The 22956-nt window shown below is 29.2% G+C and overlaps 2 protein-coding genes across 8 annotated transcripts in view; one reads left to right on the forward strand and one right to left on the reverse strand.

The window, feature by feature from the left end:
- On the reverse strand, nt 1-21431 carry LOC106687751 (centrosomal protein of 152 kDa). 2 transcript variants are annotated; one of them, XM_014431798.3, is made up of 18 exons: nt 20947-21431; nt 20767-20854; nt 20541-20699; nt 18552-18671; nt 18291-18473; nt 17967-18055; nt 14943-15143; nt 14643-14816; nt 11572-11785; nt 10049-10170; nt 8968-9272; nt 8642-8856; nt 8500-8567; nt 6926-7129; nt 6652-6853; nt 5532-5758; nt 3300-3404; nt 4-736 (listed from the first exon to the last, which is right to left on the reverse strand). In XM_014431798.3, exons 1-18 carry the CDS (start codon nt 21058-21060, stop codon nt 401-403), a joined length of 3126 nt encoding a protein of 1041 aa, XP_014287284.1. In that variant the 5' UTR covers nt 21061-21431; the 3' UTR covers nt 4-400. The 2 variants fall into 2 exon arrangements, with proteins under 2 accessions (XP_014287285.1, XP_014287284.1); XM_014431799.3 differs by lacking the exon at nt 14943-15143 and having other exon boundaries at nt 1-736.
- The window catches only part of LOC106687746 (eukaryotic translation initiation factor 4B), a 25205-nt gene continuing 23671 nt past the window's right edge, over nt 21423-22956 (forward strand). For 4 of the 6 annotated variants that reach the window (XR_010844074.1, XM_014431782.3, XM_014431785.3 and 1 more), the window contains exons 1-2: nt 21972-22128; nt 22246-22362. Coding sequence is in view for 5 of the 6 variants with exons in the window: in XM_014431782.3 (XP_014287268.1) it covers nt 22113-22128; nt 22246-22362 (133 nt within the window). In the remaining variant the exon portion in view is untranslated. Of the gene's footprint in view, nt 21560-21631; nt 21786-21971; nt 22129-22245; nt 22363-22956 lie in introns of those variants that run through there. The other 2 variants (XM_014431783.3, XM_014431784.3) reach the window with 2 other exon arrangements.

The raw sequence follows: 22956 nt of genomic DNA on the forward strand, positions 1-22956 counted from the left end.
TTTATTAACAAATGTATAACAAAGGATGCCCCCCTTTTATTTTCTCTCAATGTAAAGCAAACAATGTAACAAACACAATATTACAAACAAGCTATAAAAATATATATCTAATTTATAACTAATACTTAAAAATACAAACATAATTTGTGATGTATTTAAAGAAAATCTGTTATAAATTCTAAATAAATTGATTCTTTTCATATAAACTTCTTTAAAAAAATAATAGAATACTTATTTTTAGTTAGGTACATGAAACAATATAACTCTAAATAATTTAATTTTCTTTTTAAAAATAAACTACTTACAATCACAAACTATAAAAACAACATTTGTACAAGTTCATGTTACATTATTTACAGATAATACAATTTCATAAGATTAGACATTGAGTAATGTCGAGTCAGCTAACCAAGTTCCTATCATACTCAAGCCTCAAAAGCTTTTCTTTATTTTTATACTCTTTTTCTATTTCATTCAATTTGATTTCTATCTCCTGTTCTTTTTCTGCAACAGCATCATCTACCTTTTGCTGAATATCCATTAGTAAATTTCTGTATTTTTCAGATAATCCTGTTTTGATTTCATTTAGTCGACGTTTGTACACAAGAGCAGCCTTTCTGGTATTTTTTAGTTTGGTTTTTGTTTCTTCGAATACATTAATTATTTCCTGATTGCATGCCTTCAAGTTTTGACTTTCTTTTAGGATCTGTTCTTTATCATATTTCAAGCTCTCCACCTATCAATAGTGAAAAATCATACATTATAATCTGAGATAATAACCAAAATTAAAATATACCGAAGTATAAACCAAAATAATAAGAGAATAAAAAAAAAATAGTTTATAATATGTTGAGAAATAAGTTTAATATTACTATTTAACTTGACTCTCTTTACTCAGTAACCAATTCTTTCAAGAATTTTTTGCACCACTTTGTAAAGCTTTATCAGGACTAAAAAGATACAAAAACAATATTTTTATTTTTTTAAAAGTATTTTTAGTTGTTTTTGTATATTATTAGCCCAGATAAAGCTCTATAAAGTGGGGTCAAATGTTGGCAATTAAATCGTTATTAACGATTTTTGTTTCGTTATTAACTATTTAATTTGTTATTTGCAAGGGAGGAAATGTATACTCATTTTTATATAAGAAGATGGTCAGGGTTGTGGTCAAAAGAGAAACAAAAATAGTTTACAAATATTTATTTTCCGACGTTTCGCCCCACTTTGCAGGGCTTCATCAGGGCGGTTCAAGAGAACGGTTCCTGTTTAACCATTCCTTTGAACAGCCCCGATGAAGCCCTGCAAAGTGGGGCGAAACGTCGGAATATAAATAGTTGTAAACTATTTTTGTATCTCTTTTGACCGCAACCCTGACCATCTTCTTATATATCAATTTTTACAGTCAACTATATATAGATACATACTTATTTTTGTATGGATGATTAAAGTCTTCTTTGAAATAATAATAATAAAAATGTGTTTAGTTGGGGAATACCGTAAAGGTAAACTAATGATAAGGGCAGAGTCGTAACTCTGTAATGTGGTATGCACATCATAAAACTGTAACTTACATACCTAAATACCTCCACAAACTTTGAGTACATTGGTGGACTTGTGTTGAAGTTATTGCTATTTTTATAATTAAAAAAAAATCTGAAGACATGGTAAGGCTAAATTATAGACAAAATTTTTTAATTTTTCTTTTGTTATAAACATTCATAGGACTTCGACCTAGTCTTGTGATTGATGAAAATCAACAGAAAAATTTGTTCTTATTACAATTATGGAGCTCTTGCTTAATTTTCTTCAAATTGTATGAAGTTTTTTGCATTAAATTGTGAAGAAGCTGGAATATCGTACCACACGATTTCTGACAAGTGCCAAACATTTACCTATTCTAAAGCACACATAACCTCTATAACCCAGGGAAAATCTGGTTATTGAGTGTGATCATGAACAAATCACCTTTGCACCACCTTTGTTCAAGAAACAGTATTTCCTTACAAAGTATTGAACCTCTAACCGTTCTTAATGGATTATAGAGGTACTTTTTTTTTTTTTTTTTAAACAAAGAACAAAAAATTTGACAACTGTTTTTTAAGATTGATTCTTTTGAACCAATAAAAATGATTTTATAAGTTTGGTTTTTCATGACAAAGATATCCCTCATAACTGATAGTACATGAGAGCCCTTGGAATAAAAGATGTTCACTTACCAAGATCTAGTGCTGAGTAATTATCACCTATTTCAACTGATGCAAATCTATCTGGTTTGCTTTTTATTTTCACTTGGTTAATTTTTTATTTATTTTATTTAAATAAGTAATATTCAGGGTTAAGTGGCCAGACTGAAAATAAGAACTAAAGACTGTAAAACAAGAAAAAAAATTCTTCTGAAGGTATGTCCCCAAACGCTTTATTTAGGAGATATTCACACCTAAAGATTTTCATTGTTATGAATTACTTACGTTATATGAAATAAATAAAACCTATTTATTTGTTCAAACTACTTTATTAATTAAATGTAAACATTAAGGTTCATATTAAATGTTGTTCGAAGTGAAGGATAATTGAATCTTGTGAAACAATAACACATATCAAGTGCCATTCTGCCACTGTTGCTGTTGAAGAAAGATGCCAAGCCTGTCTTTATGCTCAAGGAAATCACTTTGAAAAACATTTAATATGAATCTTAATTCATATTTTCAGTTTGGCCACTTAACCCTCAGGGTGTTTCAAAGTTATTGTTTCACAAGATTCAATTATACTTCACTTTGAACAACATTTAATATGAATCTTAATGTTTAAATTTAATTAATAAAGTAGTTAGAACAAATAAATAGGTTTTATTTATTTCATATAAAGTAAATAATTCATAACAATGAAAATCTTTAGGTGTGAATATCTCCTAAACAAAGCGTTTGCAGACATATGTTCAGAGGAAATCTTTTTCTTGTTTTGAGGTCCTTAGTTCATACTTTCAGTTTGGCCACTTAAACCTGAAACACCATGTATACAGTGATTGTAGATATCACCTACTGCTTACTTCAATTGCTCATGAGATAAAATAAGTAATCCTGACCTTACTAAACAGAGTATTCCAGGACTAATAAACAAATGAGCTATTTTAATTTTTAAAAAATCTATTAATTAGTAAGTGGCTTTAATATATAAGTCAGTAGTCTCAAGCAAGCAATGAAGAGGCAAAGGTTATCCTTATGGTAATTGTAGCTGCAAGACAACAGACACCCACAAACTAATTAGAATATGGAAAAGCATAAGTTAAAACAGTTAGCTACCTCTTTGGCCCACTGCATCATCATCCGAGCAGCTTGGTTTTTCTCTTCTTCATATGTTATAATTAATTTTTTAAATTCATCAACTTTCAAGAGTAAATCATTTATCTAAAAATCAAAAACAATTTATTTCAATTAATAAAAGAAACATAAGAGATACTTTATAAACAGATATTCATAAAACGTTATGAGGTAACTAGGAAATGCAGTGAATAATTTAAAGAGTACCAATTTAGAATGGGAGTTTTAAGAGAAAACTTTTGAAGGAGTGTAATTAGAAATGATTCATGGATTATTAAAAAAAATAATGTAATATATTGACAGACTCGGTCACATATTAGTGAGGAAAGATTGAGTCTCTGATTAGAATTCGTGAAGAAACAAATTTGTTTCATGGGGTCTCTAATGATATTTTATTATTTTAACCCTGTTAGCCATTAATTAAGAGGTTTGAAGAGTTATTATGATGATGAAAATCTCTCTTTAATTTGTATAATAACAATCCAATCCAGTCCCCTCGATAATTTGCAGTATTCACTTAACCTTATTAATGTTGTGTTTTCGCCTGTTAACACGACCCCTAGCCTGTGGGACTAGAGAAGAATATAATCCAGATTATTTTGAATTTTTTTTTTATTATATTTAAAGAAAATCAATTTTAATTGACTAAAATGAACATTACTAATACTGTAAATTCAATTTTATAACTTTGTTAATGCATGGCTTAATGCTAGTGATAGTACAATAAATATTGTGCTCAGGCTTGTGGATTTACGGCTAATCAAGTGGATCATCATCAATAGTAAATAAATCTTAAATGATTTTGAATGTCCACTTAAATGGATTCGTCTCAAAATGAAAATAATTCCCATAACTTCTGCAGATTTCATCCAATGGTTTAGTAGGCCATTGTCAAATGGATGTTGAGGTCAAAACTGAATGGATAAATGATTTATTATTATAATTTTGTATCATAATGATTTATTTTATTTATAAAAATAAAAATTTAATGTTTTATTATGATAACTACTCATACAATTTCGCATTCATATTTTTATGTTTACTCCTGATTAATGGGATTCTACCGAATTCAAAATGAAAATGTGTTATAAATACTATAACTGAGGAATTAATTATTATAACTTATTACTCTATTTTAATTTATTGAAGAGCCCTATTAATAATAGATAATATTTTTAAAATCTATTCTCTATCTAAGAAAAGTTTTTCTTAAAACCCATCATGTTTTTCATAATTATAAACCAGTTATTTTGAAGTTTTGTATTAAAAAGTATCATTATCTGTTGAGTAGTTAAAAGAATTCTTGAATAACAACTGAACTGCTTTTGAAGAAACTGAATCAGGTTGAGTAAACCAAAACCAATCTTAACCAATTTATATTTGATTTCATATTTAGAATCGTGTTTTTTTTATTGACCACTTGATTTTATTGTGCACTACTGACATCAGAAGATAACGTTTTGATCAACTGGATGAGTTATGCCTGATTACATAAGCATTTTTGATTTTCTAAATAAAAAAAAATGTTTTCATACTCTTTTATTTACCTACAGCAGCAGTATACTAGTATTTCTACCACTAATTTAAAAGATATTTATTGTTATTTCCTACATAATTTGAGGGATGAATTGCACCCAATTATGTAAAAATGTTATTTTAAAATGCCTATAAAATTATTGATTTTTCCCTTGGGTCTATGCAGAATTTAATCTCAAAGATGTTGCACCCCAACATGTAGTATTTGCTACATGTCCAACTGAAGGTTAAATGTTATGACAAAAAACTTTCTCAAAATATTGTTTTTATCAATAAAAAATAAATTTGATAAAATTAATCAATAAAAATCACAGAAAGTTGGAGAAAAATAAGTTTAACATTTTTACCCAACACTTAGGAATAGCATTTATTTTGTAGAAGATTAAGAGCAGGTATCATCAGATTTTGGAAAAATTAAGTTAGGATAAGTAAACAAATTAAAATGAAACTATGGTGTTAGAAACTGATCAGAGTAGCATATATCACAGCCCTATATACAGTGACAAATATTATTTTATTAGTAAACATATATAAAAATGGTTCAAAACGATGATGTGTTACCCATTACTCAATTATAAAAATAAATCATTTACCTGGTTTAAATGGATGAGAACCTTAATGTGTATTTATATGTAATAAATTTCTTATTAAAAAAATATAAACATAATTAGAACCTACTTCTGCTTCTTTCTCAGTTATAACAGTTTTCAAATGAAGTACTTTTTTTATTTCTTCATTTTTAACACACTGGATATCTTTAACATGCTCAGCCTGAAGTTTTTCGATTTCTTCAGATAAATATTTCAGAGACAGCTCTTTTACTCTATGTTCAGTCAATGCTATTTCCTTTTGATATTTAGACTCCATATTCTTTTCCAGTTCCAGAAGCTGTTCATCTAGTCTTCCTAAAAAATTAAACAAATATATAAAATCAAACTTACTGAAATTAAATAATTCAAAATCAATATTATTCTTTATAATTCAATATAATTCTTATCAATATTATTTAATATTATTCTTGGAATAGATACTCAGTTATTATATTATAATAGTCTTATTCAAAATATTATTTAAAGTCATGTTAATTGTTAAATGCATAAGAGCTCCTAGAGGATTTTCTGAGGAAACTTATTTTATAACCTTTCCTTACAGAACTTCATGTTAGTGTTTATTTTTAAGTTTTAATTAATGTAATTTATCACAACATGCCTACATTAAGTGAAAAGAAGAAGTTGTGTAAAAGTTTGGCCACTAAGTACCTTGTTGATCTTTTAACTTGTGAGGAAGAGAATCAAAATGAGCTAATCGACAACTGTTATTACATTATTATTATTGTCATCCATTGCTTTATTAATTTTTAAAATATCCAGAACAATACTAACACAACCAAAACACAAACTATAAGCAAGTAATCTAACACAACAAACAAAAGGTGACGAGCTCAGCTGGTCTGTTGCGTGACGTCATTCTCCATTTAACAGATCTAGTAACAGACTTTCAACCATGTTATATGTTATATTGTTTTAACATGGTAAAAGAAGGAAATGTTTCTCCATTTAACATAAGTTTTTCCAATTAACATGCTTTAAGATTTTAAATTAAAGATCATGAATACCCCTATTATTTTAAATTTAAAGCGTTGATATTTATCAGCACCTTCTCCTTTATTATCTTATTGCAACAGTTTATTTTATTCAATATAAAACCATTAATTCCTTTTATTTAAAAAGTGCTATAGACTAAAAAAAAACTTGAATTTTCATGACTCATTATGACATTAAATATATAAAATACATACGTTCGTAGGAAGCTTTTAACTCCAATATTTCATTATTTTTCTCTTCTTCCAAAACCCTAAGTCGGTATATTTCGTCCTCTAATTTTTTTATTTCAACAAGGTTTTGTTCATAAATTGTTTCAATAACCATAAATTCATCTGTAGTAGTCCCAATATCTTTCTTTTGTGTCATACACATCTTCCGAATTGTTAATTCAGCTTCCTGCAATAATATTATATTAATTAAAAAATTTATACAGTATCAAAAGTCTCCTTGTAACTAATAAAAATTTACCTTTTTCTTTAAGTCATCTCTTAATGTCACATTTTCATCATTTAGTTTTAACATTTCTTCTTCGAATTTCCTTTTTAATGTTGCTTCCAACTCCAAATATCTTTGTCTAGACTTAAAAATTTCATTTTTGAAATTTTTCAATTCTTCTTCAGATGTGGTAGCATTATTTATTTTTAACTTTAATTCTTTGATTTCATCATTTTGCTGAAATAAAAAGCATGAAAATTTCTGGGATTAAATATTATTAATATAACTGTTCCTTATACTATAAACTATTTTTTAAATATCTTTATTGAAATTTACAACTGTAAATAATGATACATCCAGTAAATTTCCTGTAAGTTTATAATGGAGAGATACAGGTGTGTAGAGAAACTACCCATTAGTAGCAGTCTAACGACGTTTTTACATTAGTAAGTCTTGTGGCCATCTTCTTTCAGGTGCCTTGGATGATTGTCAGGAATGGAAGAGGAAGCAAGGTAACAGACTAGTGGATTTGGATGGTTAGGGAGTTTACAATGAAAGGAATGGTATCTGGTTCGGGCTGGATTGGTTACATATAGAACATTAAGGTCTTTATGTACGATTTTATTTGGGACAAAGTAAGGAGCATTGAGGATTTTGGATTGTAAGAATTGGATACGAGAGGAATCCATCTGAATAGATCAGTCTTTTGTAATAGATTGGAAGTTTAGACCGTTTGTCTAGTAAGAGCTGTAATAGTTGAAATCAATGTGCAGTTTTCTGTCTTTCCAGTCTTGTTTGAGGATTTCAGATTAGTCGTTTGTCCATTTGCAGCCCAAGGTAGCGAATCTGTTTGACAGAGGTAACATTATCAAAGGAAACGTGTAGGGCAGTCGGTAGGTTTATGACAAAGGGTAAAGGTGATTTGATGGGATTTATTTTGAAAAATATTTCAACAAACAAGCTTAACATGAACTGCAACTGTAGATGAAGGTATGGTAGATCTGTAGATGTTCCCAAGCCCAGATAAATGCAGCCAGAACGCATTAAAGGCATTCTATAAATATATTAGTAATGAAAATTCCATCAAAGCACAAAAGAATGATCGACTTTGTCGCATCTAATGCATTAGATGTAATGAGCAGTCTACACTCATGTGGCTACCTAGGTTGCCGCCGCATACTAACCAAGGTGGGAGTGTCAAGATTCATTCTTTGGGACCACTGAAAAATGAATGTTTAACCCAGGTGGGAATCGAACCCACAATATTCCGAACCGAGCGCACTGGGAGCTGCGCCCCAACACGCACGGCCGTCACGTCCCTTGTAATTGTCATAAATCAACATAATTAAGCACTAACATCAACTTCATATTTTTTTTTTTTTTAAATAATATATATACAGCTATTTGAAATCTCAAATTTCATATATAAACCTGGAATTTGGAACAATAAGGTTAAGACTAGTAGTAAATAAAGCAATAAAATACACATAGTAAACAATTATTAATTTGACTTTTATGTATTTTATTTAATTAATACATAAAGATGTATTAATTAAATAAAATATCTATGCGTTATTTTTAAAATAAACTGCTAGTCTATACATTACCTTTTCATACATGGTTCTGTATTCTTTTTGAAAATCACTCTTTAATCTTTCTTCCACCATTTTCTTCTCTGAAAATTTATAAAGCATAAGTTTTTATGGTATACAAAAATAGTATTTATTGTTTATTTCTTATGATTGCTACCTTCGACAAGCCTCATAATATGATCTTGAAGCTGTTTTACATCTTCTTCTTTCTTCAGTAATTGATCTTGAAGTTCTTGTTTTTCTTTGAGTATTTCTTCAAATTTACATTTCAATTCCTTTGAACTTTCGACTACCTTATCTTTGTTTGCTTTCATTTCCATATAAAGCTGCTTTATTTCATCACATTCAGTCAGAAGTTTTTCCATTTCCCTTCTAGATTTTACAAATCAAGAATGATAAAAATCATTGAACAAACAAATCAAAATTATAAAAAAAAAAATAATAATCTAAAAAAATAAAATAAAAATGTATAAATGAACTCACCCCCACTCAAGTTCCTTATTTTTCAATAACAACTCATTTTCATTTTTTAATCTGTCAACTTCAGTTTCATAGTACTTTAAATAGTCATGATTTTTTGTTTTATTAGAAACTTCGATTCCTTTTAAATTTTCCTTTAATTTTTCAATTTCTTTTTCCAACTCTGTAATTTTTTCCGTTTTACTAATGTTCTCTTTTATTGTTTTCTCAATTTCAGATTGTAATGAAGATATTAATTGTGTTTGTTCAGCTTCTTGCTTTAGATTTCTTGATTTTGCAGCTTGATCCATGATATTATTCATATCTTTCTGAAAAAAATTAAAAATAACAATAAAATTACATTAAAGCTCAAATGAGTGATCGTTTAATAATAATATAATTTTTTAAAAGCATTATTTAGTGATGAAATATTCATCTCTATGTTCTGTTATTGCATTATTTCCATCAAGCCATCTTATTATTTTTTTAATAACACTAAATTATTTCAATTATATCTTTATTGCAACAAATTTATTGTGTAGGGCTTGAACTTCTCTTCTGTCAGGGACTGATTTAATTTCAAATGCACTGATTCATGAACTGAACACAAATGGACCAGTTAAAAGATTTGGGGGTGAAACGACGGGTTTTAAGGAGGAAAAATCTTGGAGTTACATCATTGTTGTAGGCCAAAAGAAAGTCATGAACATAAATTTTATTTAAGAATGAACAAGAACAATTTTGCGGTTTTGCTTTAAAAAAAAAAATAACTCTGTTGACTAAAAAAAAAAAAGAAGAAAAAAAAAGACAAGAAGCTTTGAATCATTAAAAAAAAAAAACTTTCAATAACACTGAGATATCTAACTGAAGACAATATAGGTACTGAACAGATTTTTAAGTACATTTCCAGTTTTTATGTATGAATTTACATTTGGGAAATCACTGAATAATTAAAAACTAGAATAATCCAGCATATATAAAACTGTAAAAAAATAAAAAACAACCAACTATACATCATAGCATAATCCAACAATATAAATTCAATATGTTATTATAATTACTATTCCATTGTTTATTCAATACATATAATTATTGTTCAAGTTACCTTCAAGCTTTCAGTTTGTTTTAAATGATATTCTTCATCTTCTTTCATTTTTCTAATTATTGAATCTTTTTGAGTAATCTGTTCCTGTAATTTAGTAATCTCCAGTCTTTTTGCCCTTTGTCCTTAAAAAAATAAAATAAACAATTGTTTTGTAGTTAAGGTATAAATGAATCTAATTAGTGGTTGCACACCTGTAAATAAATAGATATGAGATTAAAATAAAACACTAAGCAGCTAAAAAACCGTACACTTAATATTTCTGATTTCTAAGGCCAGTTATGAGTAATATATTGATTTTTGTGGATGATTTGGTTAGTACAGAGTGGGCTTGTACTATGTACATCGAGAAAATCTCTTCAGGATCAAAGGGGGAGGATCACTCATTTATCTTGAGGCTGCTTTATCAGACTTACCCCTTCTCAACTTGGTTTTTGATAGTTTTAACATTTTTAATTTTTTAACCATACATTTTCTGGGATTAACAAACATCCTTTATCTATTCTGGTCAAAGATAATGGTTCTTTTGAATAAAGGTGTAGCCTGTGGAATAAAGAGCATCAAAGACATTGAAGTAACACATGGAATAACCAAGTCAGTTATTCATGATGTACTTCAGTGATTCCAGAAGACAAGTTGCTCCAACCTGAGGGACGGATATGGTTGAATGAGGTCCACACCTCAATCTGATGATTCATTTACATGCTTCAAGTGTTCAGAAACCAAACAAAACTGTGTCTGAGGTTCGAGAGAGAGGCTTTGGATGGCTAGAAAGACCCATCTTACCTCGAACACCGTTACTAGTTTGGGGAATAGTGAATCCTAAGGCAGCCTGAATTTTAGCAAGGCCTCCCCTCAAAGGTCACTGGAGAAGTATTGTGGAGAGTGACACTTATTTGCCGATCAGCAATGGTTTTATTCACAAACGAGTCTCTCCTATCTTCGCTCTGTACCACTCAGATAGTATTCTAGACAGAGTATGGAGATGAGCAGGAGAACAATCCCATTAATGCACCCTTCATGAGCCTTTTCAGACAATCATTTATGGTTTAGGAAGGAATAAATTTCCACACTCTTACCAAACTGATTTTCATTGGTACCAGGGATTTGAAGGCACATGAGAATTAGTTTTAGACTGGTTCACACCATCTCTCATTACTAATTTGAATTATAGCGTGGGTAAACATGCTGGGAATCGTTATCCTCCTTTTAGTGACTTAAATCAGCTTCAATATATTAATTAATAATAATATAGTAGTAAAATATTAATAATAATTATATTAAATGTATTTCATTTAAAAAATTATAAAATCACTTTAACATTTAAGAAACATCTCGGTCGAGTCAGTGATGATAAATGATAATAAAAGTATCTTACAAAACAAGATATCTTTATTATCATTTCTGACTCATCGACCGAGATGTCTCTAGAATGTTATAGTGATTTTATAATTTTTTAAATGAATTACAGATTATTTTTTATTTTTGAGATATTAGAACTTAAGCAAAAAGTTGAAGCCAAATACCTATTAGGGCCCTATGAAGTTCATCTTTTAATTTTGTGACAACATCTGTTTGTATCAGGTCCATACTCTTCTTTTTTGATTCAGTTTTCCACGAGGAACTCAATAAAATAAAAGAATCAGAATCTTTTTCTTCAGATGAACTGTTTCCATGATATTTTAGCTTAGGAAACATTTGACACTGTTCAAGATCATTCTTCAGCATATTACACTCTTGCTGGAAACAGAATATAATTATAGAAACGTTAAAATTAATCTACTAGGCATAGAAATTAAAAAAAAAAAGTATTAAAAATAAGATTCAAAATCTTAGTTAAAAGGAATATGACAAGTGTATTATATATATAAAATGGAATATTGAAAACTACTATGTTTAAAGAAAACAGTATAATAAAATAACATTGTAAATGGGCAAGTGAATTATTACTATTATTATTAACTCGGTTCCACAACTCAATGTCGAGTCCTGGCCTCCTGCAACAGCCTCCACCAATCATTGCGATCTTGTGCGGCCGCCATCCAGTTCCTCACTCCCATCATGGTCCTGGCATCACCACTCGCACCATCACTCCATCGAAGGCGTGGTCTTCCTCTGCGTCTTGCTCCATGTATTATGTCGGTCACTATTTTCCTTGGCAGATCACTCTCAGCCATCCGAGCAACATGCTCTGCCCACCTCAATCTACTGAACCTCACAAACTGGACAATGTTTAGTTCCTTATATAAAACTTTGAGCTCTTGGTTTGTTCGACATCTCCATATCTAGTCAACCTTGACAGCTCCAAATATTTTATGGAGAATCTTCCTCTCCAAGACCATTAAGAGGACAAGTCAATACTGCCAATAATTTTTTAACAAGACATTTTTTGTCATTCTTTTTTTGAAGGCTCAAGAACTCATAATAAGACAAGGGCTCTCTCAGCCAGCAGTGTTTTCTGTTTTCTCTCAAATTTCAGATTCAGAGCATTTTCTAGGCATATATTGCTCCACGATCTCAAAATCTTTCTTTCAAATTTCAATAGAGATAGTTCTAAAATTTATATTAGTGTCCAGCACTCTTTCAAATATGTGAGAACTGGTCTGATTAAGTTTTGTATATTTGTATCTTGGTCGTCCAAGAGACAGATTTACTTCTTAGAAGCCCATAATAGCAGCTATTATTAGATGGCATAATCCGATGCTAAATCTCTAGTTACGCATTATTGGATGAGTCCAACAGTGTTCCAGGGTCATTATATGAAGATACACAGATTTCACTTCCAAAAATCTCATTAAAAAAGTCATAATTTCAAGCCACACAATTTATACCTACTTAGTGGCATAGTACCTTAACTTTTCCAGTAGTGGCCAAGCAGGAGAACCATTAATTATGGTTTTGAAAAATTATAAAAAAATGTTAAAATGAGGTAGTAATATTTTTGAGTAAGGAAGTGAAAACATACTCTTTGGAGGGGGGAGTGAAGAAAAATATGTTTTAAAACAAAAATTATCTTTCAAAATTTGAAACGGTTTAATGTTAATGTAAGAATAGAGTAATTCACTTCCTCATTATTGAACACAAAGATAAAATGAGGTAAAATTTTCAATATTTTTATTTTTAAAAAAATTAATTCATTTAAACATGAAAAAGAGCATGGAAGCAAAAACTGGAGGTCTAGAATAATCCAAAGGACTATTCACTACCGTCCATTCCCACCCCAGATATCTAACCATGTTCCTCTCCAAGCTACGCCTTTTAACATTTTTTGTGAAGGAAAAACATCTGGATGTACTTTTTATTTTTACTGACTACAATGAATAATGAGTCGTATTTTTAATGGAATCTTCATGTAATAACTGACTTAATTAGTTAGGGAATACTCTCCACTTTTAGAATTTCAGAGCATAAACTTCGTTCTTCATTCATTTATCAGGAATCCAACTTTAGCAATTGTTCTTTGTGGATTCATAAAGGCAAATTCTCTTAGAAAACTGCGCCCAATGAAATCTAGACTATCAGCTAAAGCAGGGATTTGACAAGATGAGTTGAAAATCATCGATACAAGCAGAATTGTTGACTCTCTAATGGCACATTCCAGGGTAATATTAAATAATAATCACCAGTCACCTTGTCTGAGTATCTTGGGACTACGAAAAAACATAAGTACAACTCTGAACATTCCCATAGAGCACTGAGTACCCTTTATTGTCATTTTGACAAGGCAGGCTAGCTTCGGGGGAATGTAAAGATCATTTCCTCAAAAAGCTCCTCTCAAATCACTCTGTCATAGGCGGCACGGAAATCCATAGACTGGTAAGGCCGTATTTGTAATCAGCGACTTTGTCCATCATTGTTCTCATCGAGAAGGCTCGATCTGTCATAACTTTGTCTTTCATAAAGCCTGCTTATTATTGGCTTTGTTGTGCTTTCAACAAAAGGGAGTAGTCAATAGAATAGAATATTATAAAATACTTTTACGAGGGTAAAAATAAAGGGTAGGAGAATATTTAATGGCAGGAGGGATATTCCTTAGTAGTCAGTTCTTACAGTTATGAGGATCTTTCTGATGATAGGAACATTTAATAGTTTGTCAGAGATGCACTCCTTAACCCAGATTTCTATAATCATGTTATGAATATATTTGGAGATTGCTTCTCCTCCATGTCTCCAAATCTCAACCAGGATTCCATTCACTTCTGGTTTTTTTTTTATTCCTCATCTGATCTATGACATCATGAACATCCTCTTCATCTGGTGGGTCCAAAGCTTCTCCATTAATATTTGCCTCCTGGTACATACCTCCTCCATCTAAAAGATTTTCCTTTTAAGAGGTTTTCAAAGTAGACCCTCCATCATCTTCATTTTCAGTGACCAGAGAACTATCAATGTCTAGATAAGCATTTGTTCAGGGCTTCAATGATTGAGATCTGTTTATCTGGAGGGAGAACTGTGGTCTCTGAGGAGGTAACCTCTACATCTTAATCAGGGACTGTGAGGGCCAATCAATCATACTATTCGAATATTATTACGTATTTATGAAAATAGAATATGAAATTAAAATAATAGAGAAGTAAATAATAATCTGATATAAAACCTGTAGAGAACTGATTTTCCTCGTCAATTCCAACTTTTCTTTATTCGCTTCATCTAATAGTGCTTTAACAGTTGCCTCTTGTCGTATGGTTGCATCACATTTATTCAATAAATTAGCAGCATGTTTTTTTTCCATTTCTTCTAGTTTCTTTTCAAGATTTTTATAATCATCTTCCTAAACAAGTAAAACAAACACATATAAGAAAATATTAATTCAATTTACACAAAGCTAATAACATTACAATAATCACACTTTATTAGATTAATACGAAAATAAAATTCTTTTATCATCATAATTAACCTTTCTGTTTATTTTATCTATAGCAGCATCAAGTTGTTGTTGCAGAAAATTGATTTCAGTATTATGCTTAGCGTTTATTGAGTCTATTACTAAATCCATTTGCTTTTCTCTTTTTACATTGATATCAGAACGTTCAAGGGCAATGTATTTCTGCTCCTGATGAAGCAATTGTTCCTTAACAATTTCCAACTCATTTCCCAACTAGGAACAATGAAAACAAAGACATATAAATACATAATAAAACACATTGTTATACCATATGATTCCAAATAAGAGTTTGTCATACAAATATGGACCTTAAAGGTTTTTAAATTAATGCACATGTTCCTTAAAAAACTTTTCAACTTCAATACCTTCAGAAGCAAAATTGATTGGAATAATTTGCAAATTTGATGAAAAAGCGTAAAGGATATTACTAAAATAATAAAAAATCTGCTGGGTGCATCACACAACTTACATTTACCACCCTACCCCTACTTTGCGATGAAATTAATATTTGTATGTTTTAAAAAATCAATGTCTTTATAATTTAGCATGATACTTATATTTCAGATAAAAGTAAATGAAAGTAAAATCTGATTATTGTCATAACAACCATGGAAATTCAAAAACCTTTATTTTCCCCTTTGGTTAGTGATTAATTTCTTTCTTATTACATATATCCATTGTTTATTACTACTGCCAATGAGATATGGTTATTTTACTTAAATAAACAAAATTAAAGATACTTAATTAATATGGACTTTAATTCAACATTTATGTTTTGTCAGACTATATCAATGGGGATAAGACCATATTAAAAACCTTTTGATTGCACATTAAAAAGATAGTGTAGAAAAAATAGAGACTCCTCAAAGTTTTTATTCTGAATTATTGGTTCTCATTTTTTTATGGTTGGGTTTGTACCCCTTAGTGTTGTTGAGTAGGGAGTCGTGTTTAAGTTATCGTAATTTTCGTATGTGGGAATACAAATAGAAGGCTCAGGAAAAATTCACATTCGTATTTTTCTGAGGCCACAAAATTTTTATTAACACATTTCTTGAGGGATGATAGGTGAATATCAACTTTGTTTCTGCTTAGAACATTTATTAAATGAATTCGGGACAGACCAGGAGCTCACATTATGTATTTATTCATTGTTTATTACTGCTAATCATGAAGGATGGCTAAAATTTTCCAACAAGGAAAAATTAAACATACTGTAAAGGCATACACGGAGACCATTTTACAATAATTACTTATTTAGACATAGGGGACACGAAAATGAGTATTTCCGTTAAAAACTCAGAAGATTTTAAATTGTTTACAATCGCAATACATTTCCTTGTTATATATTCTGTATAGGTAAGTGTATATAAACAAAATAATATGACTGTGACTGTATTGTTGATCAGAAACTTAATATAGAAATTAATCCACAAAGCATGTGGAAATATATAACAACTATCGACCTGATTTGTTTGAATATTGGAAAAGCAAACTAGGCTACACAAAAGAGAGAAAAAATAGTTTAAAAAAAACAGGTAAGTAATAATAAATTTAAAATATTTACATTCGATCATAAATTTTAATATTTTCCATAATCTAAATGAAGGATATTAAAATTTTTAACCCTTCATAAATTATTATTCAATTATCCCTTGAGTTGCTTGGTTAATTGGTTCAATGTTCAAATAGTCAAAACCATTGCACATTAGGGTAAGTAACTAGAAACTATAAATTCAAAGCAAAAAGGATGTTTTGTTCTTGGTGCAAAAATGTGACTTGAATGGTACCTATTTACATTTAGTTATACTAATAATCTTATACAAAATATCTATCATTTGATTTGAGATGAGTATAAATTAAATGAATTGATAGTTTGATATCAACTGTTGTATTTAATTAAAATAAAACATTTACTTATAAATTATTATTTTGATTTGGTAACATAAATTAAGACATCATATGCGATAAGGAACCAAACATAATTTTTTAGTATGTTTTATAAGCTTTATAGGTATTTTTAGGCAGCATGCACGCACGCACACGGTGATGAAAAGAGATTTGGTCACCTTCTAAGAAGGCATTGAAAATAAAAATGGAACCAAAATTCACTGTATTATCATTAATACTGGTTCGTTTAGTTGATTTTTTTTTTTTACTTCTTTTAGATAATTAGTTTACCTATTACGTTAACCTAAATATAATATTATGGCACTACGATCCTGCAAGAATCTGGGTCTCTCCCACCACAGCCAATCAATCTACACAGTTTTCTCTTTCCAAATGCTAAGTTCCTCGAACAGATCTATCAGCTCATCATTCCTTCTTCTTCTCCAAACTCCAATCGTTAAATATAAATCATAAAATATCAATAATTTAACATAATAATCCTAGCGTCCTTCAACATAAGTACAAATTTGGAACAATTCGAACCAACAGACCAATCAAAGCGCAGTAAAAGATGACATCCTCATGTCCCCAGGAGAAGGCAACTATAAAATGAATAAGTTATGCTCTTTAGATGCAAAGAAAGGACGGGCCGTAACAGACAAATAGATCAACTTTACAAGAAATTCAGTGTTGATGAAAGCCTGTTCTTTGGATGAAGGACAGGAAACAAAAACTGCAGATATATTGTAAGCTGGAGGACATCGGTAAGCAGATCTAGCTAAACCTCAACAACTTGGAGAACAAATTCCATGATAGTCTCGAGGATCTCAAGAAGAATTTTCAGTTTACAATTTTAATGCCGGACCTAATCATTTGAGGGTAAATGAAGAGGAAATTTTATTTTAAGTTATTTAGTTCAAATATAAGAAACTACAGTAAATAAATTAAGAAATCATAACTAATAACACAACTGATTAATTTTTTTTCCAAATAAAACAATTTACTATCATTATCTTGCTTACTTTAATACATCAATATAGGTTACAACCCACAAACTAACAGATCAAAAGGTTAATTTAGATATTTCATACTAATTTTAAATAAATTAATAATAATCACAAGAAATAAAATAAATGCTAAGATACCTACATCTATCTTTGATTTTTCCACAATCTTAACATTTTCCTTCAGGTCAACTATTTCTTTTTCTAATTCCAATATATGCTTCTTACTTTCAGCTAAAAATACAAATAATTTATAAATATAACATGAACATAATTATTATTAATAAATGACTAATTGTGAATCATATTTTAAACTAAATTAAATGAGCATTTCTTTCTAAAAACCACTCAAACTTTAGGATATTCATATACTTTGGGTGGGTTTTGGAAATAAATGAATCAAATTATCATATTTGAAATCATATAATTGAAACACTGATTGATCTGCAATTAGCTATTCAATACTTACATAACAAAGACTGACAGCTACTTAAATTAATTTCCAACTTTTTCTTGTCATGTTCAGAAACATTAAGCTTACGTAATATGTGCTCTTTTTCATCTCTTTCGGCTTCTAAATCATTTTTAAGTTTTTCTATCTCTCTCAATCTGACATCGTATAAAACTTTCAACTGTGTCATTCCATTCAACTCTAAAATATGAGAACTAATTATTTATAAAATTAATTTAACAAAAAAATAAAAACCAAAAAGACAATTAAACTATTCACCAGATTGTTTGTAGACGTCTAATTGGCTGGGTGGAGCATTATGTCCAAAAGAATTGGTTTGACAACAATGATCATTATGAGATGAATATCTATCATTACTAGGCACTTCATAAGAATTACCTGCAATAAATAAAATTAATTGACTTCTAATAAGACAATTACTGAAATAGGAACTTAATTTAATAAATAAAGACATTAAATGTAGATATATATAATAGATATTGTAGAAGGAAGTTCAAGATTTATAAAAGTAATAACATAGTTGTAGAAAGATAGTCTGGGTGGCAGTCAAGGAAGGTACAAAAATAGTTGAAAAATTATTTATTAGTAACCGATGAGAAAAAGTTACAAACATTATAAGATATGGTAAGACAATGAGAATATACGTACGAAGTTGTAAAAAAAGATGATAATAAAAAATATAAAATATGAGAAGATAGTAAACTAAAAGTGGTGAAATTGCAAATGCAGTACTGGAGTAATAAATAGTAAAATAATAATAATCTGAAGAAATAACAATAAATATTGTACAATCAAATAAAAGAAAGAGTGAAGAAGAAAAGAGGTGTAAATATGATGCAATAAAAATATTAATACAGTACAATAGAAGTGGGGCAAAACATCGGTTACAAATAAATAATTTTTATACTACTTCTGTGCTTTTTTTTTCACTACTCCGACAACCTTCCCCCAATCATGACATATAGTCACCTAATAATCTTCCAACAAATCCAAGCTTTGATTGAAAGATACTAATAACATCAAATAGAGGTTCCAGTGATGAAAGTTATAATTAACAGCTTAAATGGTAAGACACTAAAGCCATAGGAGGATGTCAGTTATATCAGTAAAAACAGTGTGACAATGTTTTTACGTTATGGTTGATACATAAAAATAAATAAAGGTATCATGCTCTGTACTTTAGCTAGAGTATTTTGCAACCTCCAGGATAGTTTGTGTTCTGCACAAGTATTATAGCAGTTAAGCCCCTACCAAAGAAAACTGAATTTTAAATTTCAGTTATATGACTGGAAGATTAAAATTATTTCTTAGGAAATTAGTGAAATAAAACCGGGGTGCAGCTCAAAGAAATAAAATATAAACAGATAGATGTATTGATCAAATCCTTTTCAGGCCAGTATGAAAATGAAATGACATGAGAACTAGAATAGGTGTTTAAGTATAATTGTTTAGTAAATAAAAAATGAAGAAACAGTGTTTAGAGATCTCAGGATGGAACAAGGATAGTTGACTGAGATGAATTAAATACGTAAAATGAAAGTTAAAAGTATTAAAGTAATTAATTATACTAATTAACAATAAATAGTAAATGATATAACATTAATACTCAATATGATAGAAAATTATATAACAATTTATGGCAGACTCCAATCCTGAAGATGAGGTCTTGACCTTGAAATGTTTTAGATAAAAACTGTAGAATGCGTTCAACTAAGCATAAAAATAGAAAGATTTCAATTTATCAAACAATGATCAAACTAAATTGTTTTATAAAATCAAATTGGAATACAATTTTAAAAATATGACTGAAAATATATAAAGGAATTAGATAGAATAATTGTTTAAAAACAACGAAGAATTTAATTTCTTGTTAACACTAATAAGGCCAACAGGAATAACTTTTCATTTGTTAGTTCACATATGATTATTTAGTGGAGATCTTGAGTAACATATAAAAGGAAGATGTTCTAGGTGCGGTAAAAAAAAACTCAAATAGTAATTCAACCATTTGAGTTTTTTTTTTACTGCACCTGAACCATTTTCCATATATAGATTATTGTTTGGTACTTTGACCCAAACTAATAGCTGCTTCCAACACTATTACATACAGCGATGAAGTCTAAATGGAATTTATCATCAGTAATTCTCAAATATTGAGTCAAGCCAACGGGATTGCGCCAAATCAAAGTATGGAAAATTAAATAAATAATGAGTTTAAAACATATTTACAATGAGAAGAATTCATACCTCTATAAGGAATTTGGTGAATAAGTTCTGAGTGATCTACATAATTATTTTCCAATTGTGTCTTATGTGTACCAGGAAAATTTGAACTAAGGGAACTTTCTCTTGAATATTGGTTCTCTTTACCAGAAATAGAATTTTGAGTAGAATTATAACCAGTTTCTGAAAACGACAAACTTATAATATAAATACGTTTTAATAAATAATGTAACAACTATATGTAAATTACCACAAGGTAAGCTGCAATGACTGCTAGAAATAGAGCTGTCATCATCCTCATCAAGATCACTGAAGGCTTTATTGATTAAACTCCTCAACTGATAAAATAAAATTAAATTAAATTGGTTAACCTAGGTATTAATAAAATAATACAACAAATAAGTTTAAACAATATAATTAACATAATTACCTCAGCATTCCGAATTCTTTCATCTTCCAAGAACTCTTCCTCCTCCTTTTGATTGGAATTATTAAGTTTGATAGAATCATTGCCTTGAAATATACTTACACCAGGGCCGTTCATTTCGAAATTATTTCAGTAAATGATCAATATTGTGTAAACAAATGTTATAAATACATAATTCTAGAAATCTTAATTCAAACAATGAAATCCTAACAATTTACACCGCGGTATCAGGTTATTCATCTATAACAATTTGACAACAAGTTACCGCCAACTGATAAAATGTAATTAAAACACAGAATTATAATACTAATGTTTATTTTTGTTGAAAACTAAACAGAATTAAATATGTTACAACAACAAACATATATTCTTTTTTTTTAAAACAATTTTTGCATTAAGTCAAGGGGTTATTAAAAATCTATTCAATTTTTAATTATCTATTTTTTTGATCATTTTTTCTTGAAAAACATGTTATAAAAATATATTTATCTTTTTAGTTTAACTCATTTTATTTAACGTCACAAAATTTATTAATTAAGTAGTTTCTTCACGGCCATTAAAAAATTCCAAGGATGCAACGAATTTCAGTCTTGCCTGTGCAAAATGGCTGCTATAGGTTCGTCCTAAACATATTCTTAGTGTTCATAGTTTGTAGTCACATACTAGGCTGTTTTATATTTAAGTTATTTTGCTTTTGATTGTTTATAAGTGTTCTATATTTCTGGTTCGTGATATTTAGTTAACTTTGTGTTGTTGAGGATAAGTGCGATACTTTTCTGTACTTGTGCCATTATTCTTTCACGTAAGAAACCTCGTGGCAAGAATATTAAGAATGAGTTCGGGTATTGACAATATAAGTTTTTAAACATTTTATTTACATTATTTACAGCAGTTTATAGCTAATCAAATGGTTATTTATTTATTTTACGAATTTCGGAACTTGGTACGAATTAAGTGTTTCACTGTTAAACTCCTGAAATCAAACCAGACTTACTCATGGTAACAGATGGGAATGAAAAATTAAATTAAAAAACGTCATTCCATCACGTTGAATTCAATTTTTAAATTTTTTGTACATTTTTTCGTATGCCTCTTCAAAATTGATCTAATCTAACAGTCTTGTTAATATTGTATCTTCTCCAAGTTGTGATCATTTATGTGTTTGTCTTATGGAAATTTCGAAATGTAACCTTTTTTTATCTAATATTTAGCAAATAGTTTGAAATTTGTAGAAGCTATAATACCTAAGTAATCACTTTATTGACTACTGTTTTAACCTTATAATTTTTCATTGGTTTCTAGGTAAAAAAAATAAAACAAAATGGAAGCCAGTTAATGCAGATATAATAATTGATTCCTCAAGAAAACCTCTCAACTGGGCTGAAGAAGTTGACAAGGAATTAGATGCGAGTATACAATGTAAGTATAAATTATAATTAACGATGCATGTCAACAAGCTGTCAGGCTCATTTAAAGTTAGATTTGACCTATCTAGCTTATATATTTTCAATTTGTTTTGTAATAAGTCCACATGTAGTATTGTTGCGGTTGAGGTATAAATGGTTGCTTTTTGCCATTTTATTGTGATTTTTTAATTTTAGAAGATATATATTTGTAGTTGTGTTTTGGGATGATGCATTACATATTTGTATAAGTTTTAAATTTTTTTTTTTTTTTTGTTAAAAACTCATTACCCCTTTTAGGAACTATCCTATATAAAAGTTTTGTTAATTTCTCTTTTCATCCATTCTTAGCTATTACATTGCTGTGAAACTTACTACTTCCTGAAATATCCAGGATTATTCTGCGTCTACAGTGTTTTATATATGTTTTAATTATATTCCCATAGTCCTGTGCTTCCAGTGTGTTCTTATTCATGAAGTATGATTTATTTGAGTTAACCTGTTCTGGTTTTACATTGCACATGCTTGCCTTCGCTGTAATTTTAGGAATCAAAATTTTTTTTAATGGAAGCTTCACTTGAAAATATAGCTTCAATTTAACACGTATAAT

This window comes from Halyomorpha halys, unplaced genomic scaffold, assembly GCF_000696795.3.
Source record: "Halyomorpha halys isolate HHAL.00 unplaced genomic scaffold, Hhal_1.1 Scaffold1006.1, whole genome shotgun sequence".
In the NCBI taxonomy this organism is placed as follows: domain Eukaryota; kingdom Metazoa; phylum Arthropoda; class Insecta; order Hemiptera; family Pentatomidae; genus Halyomorpha; species Halyomorpha halys.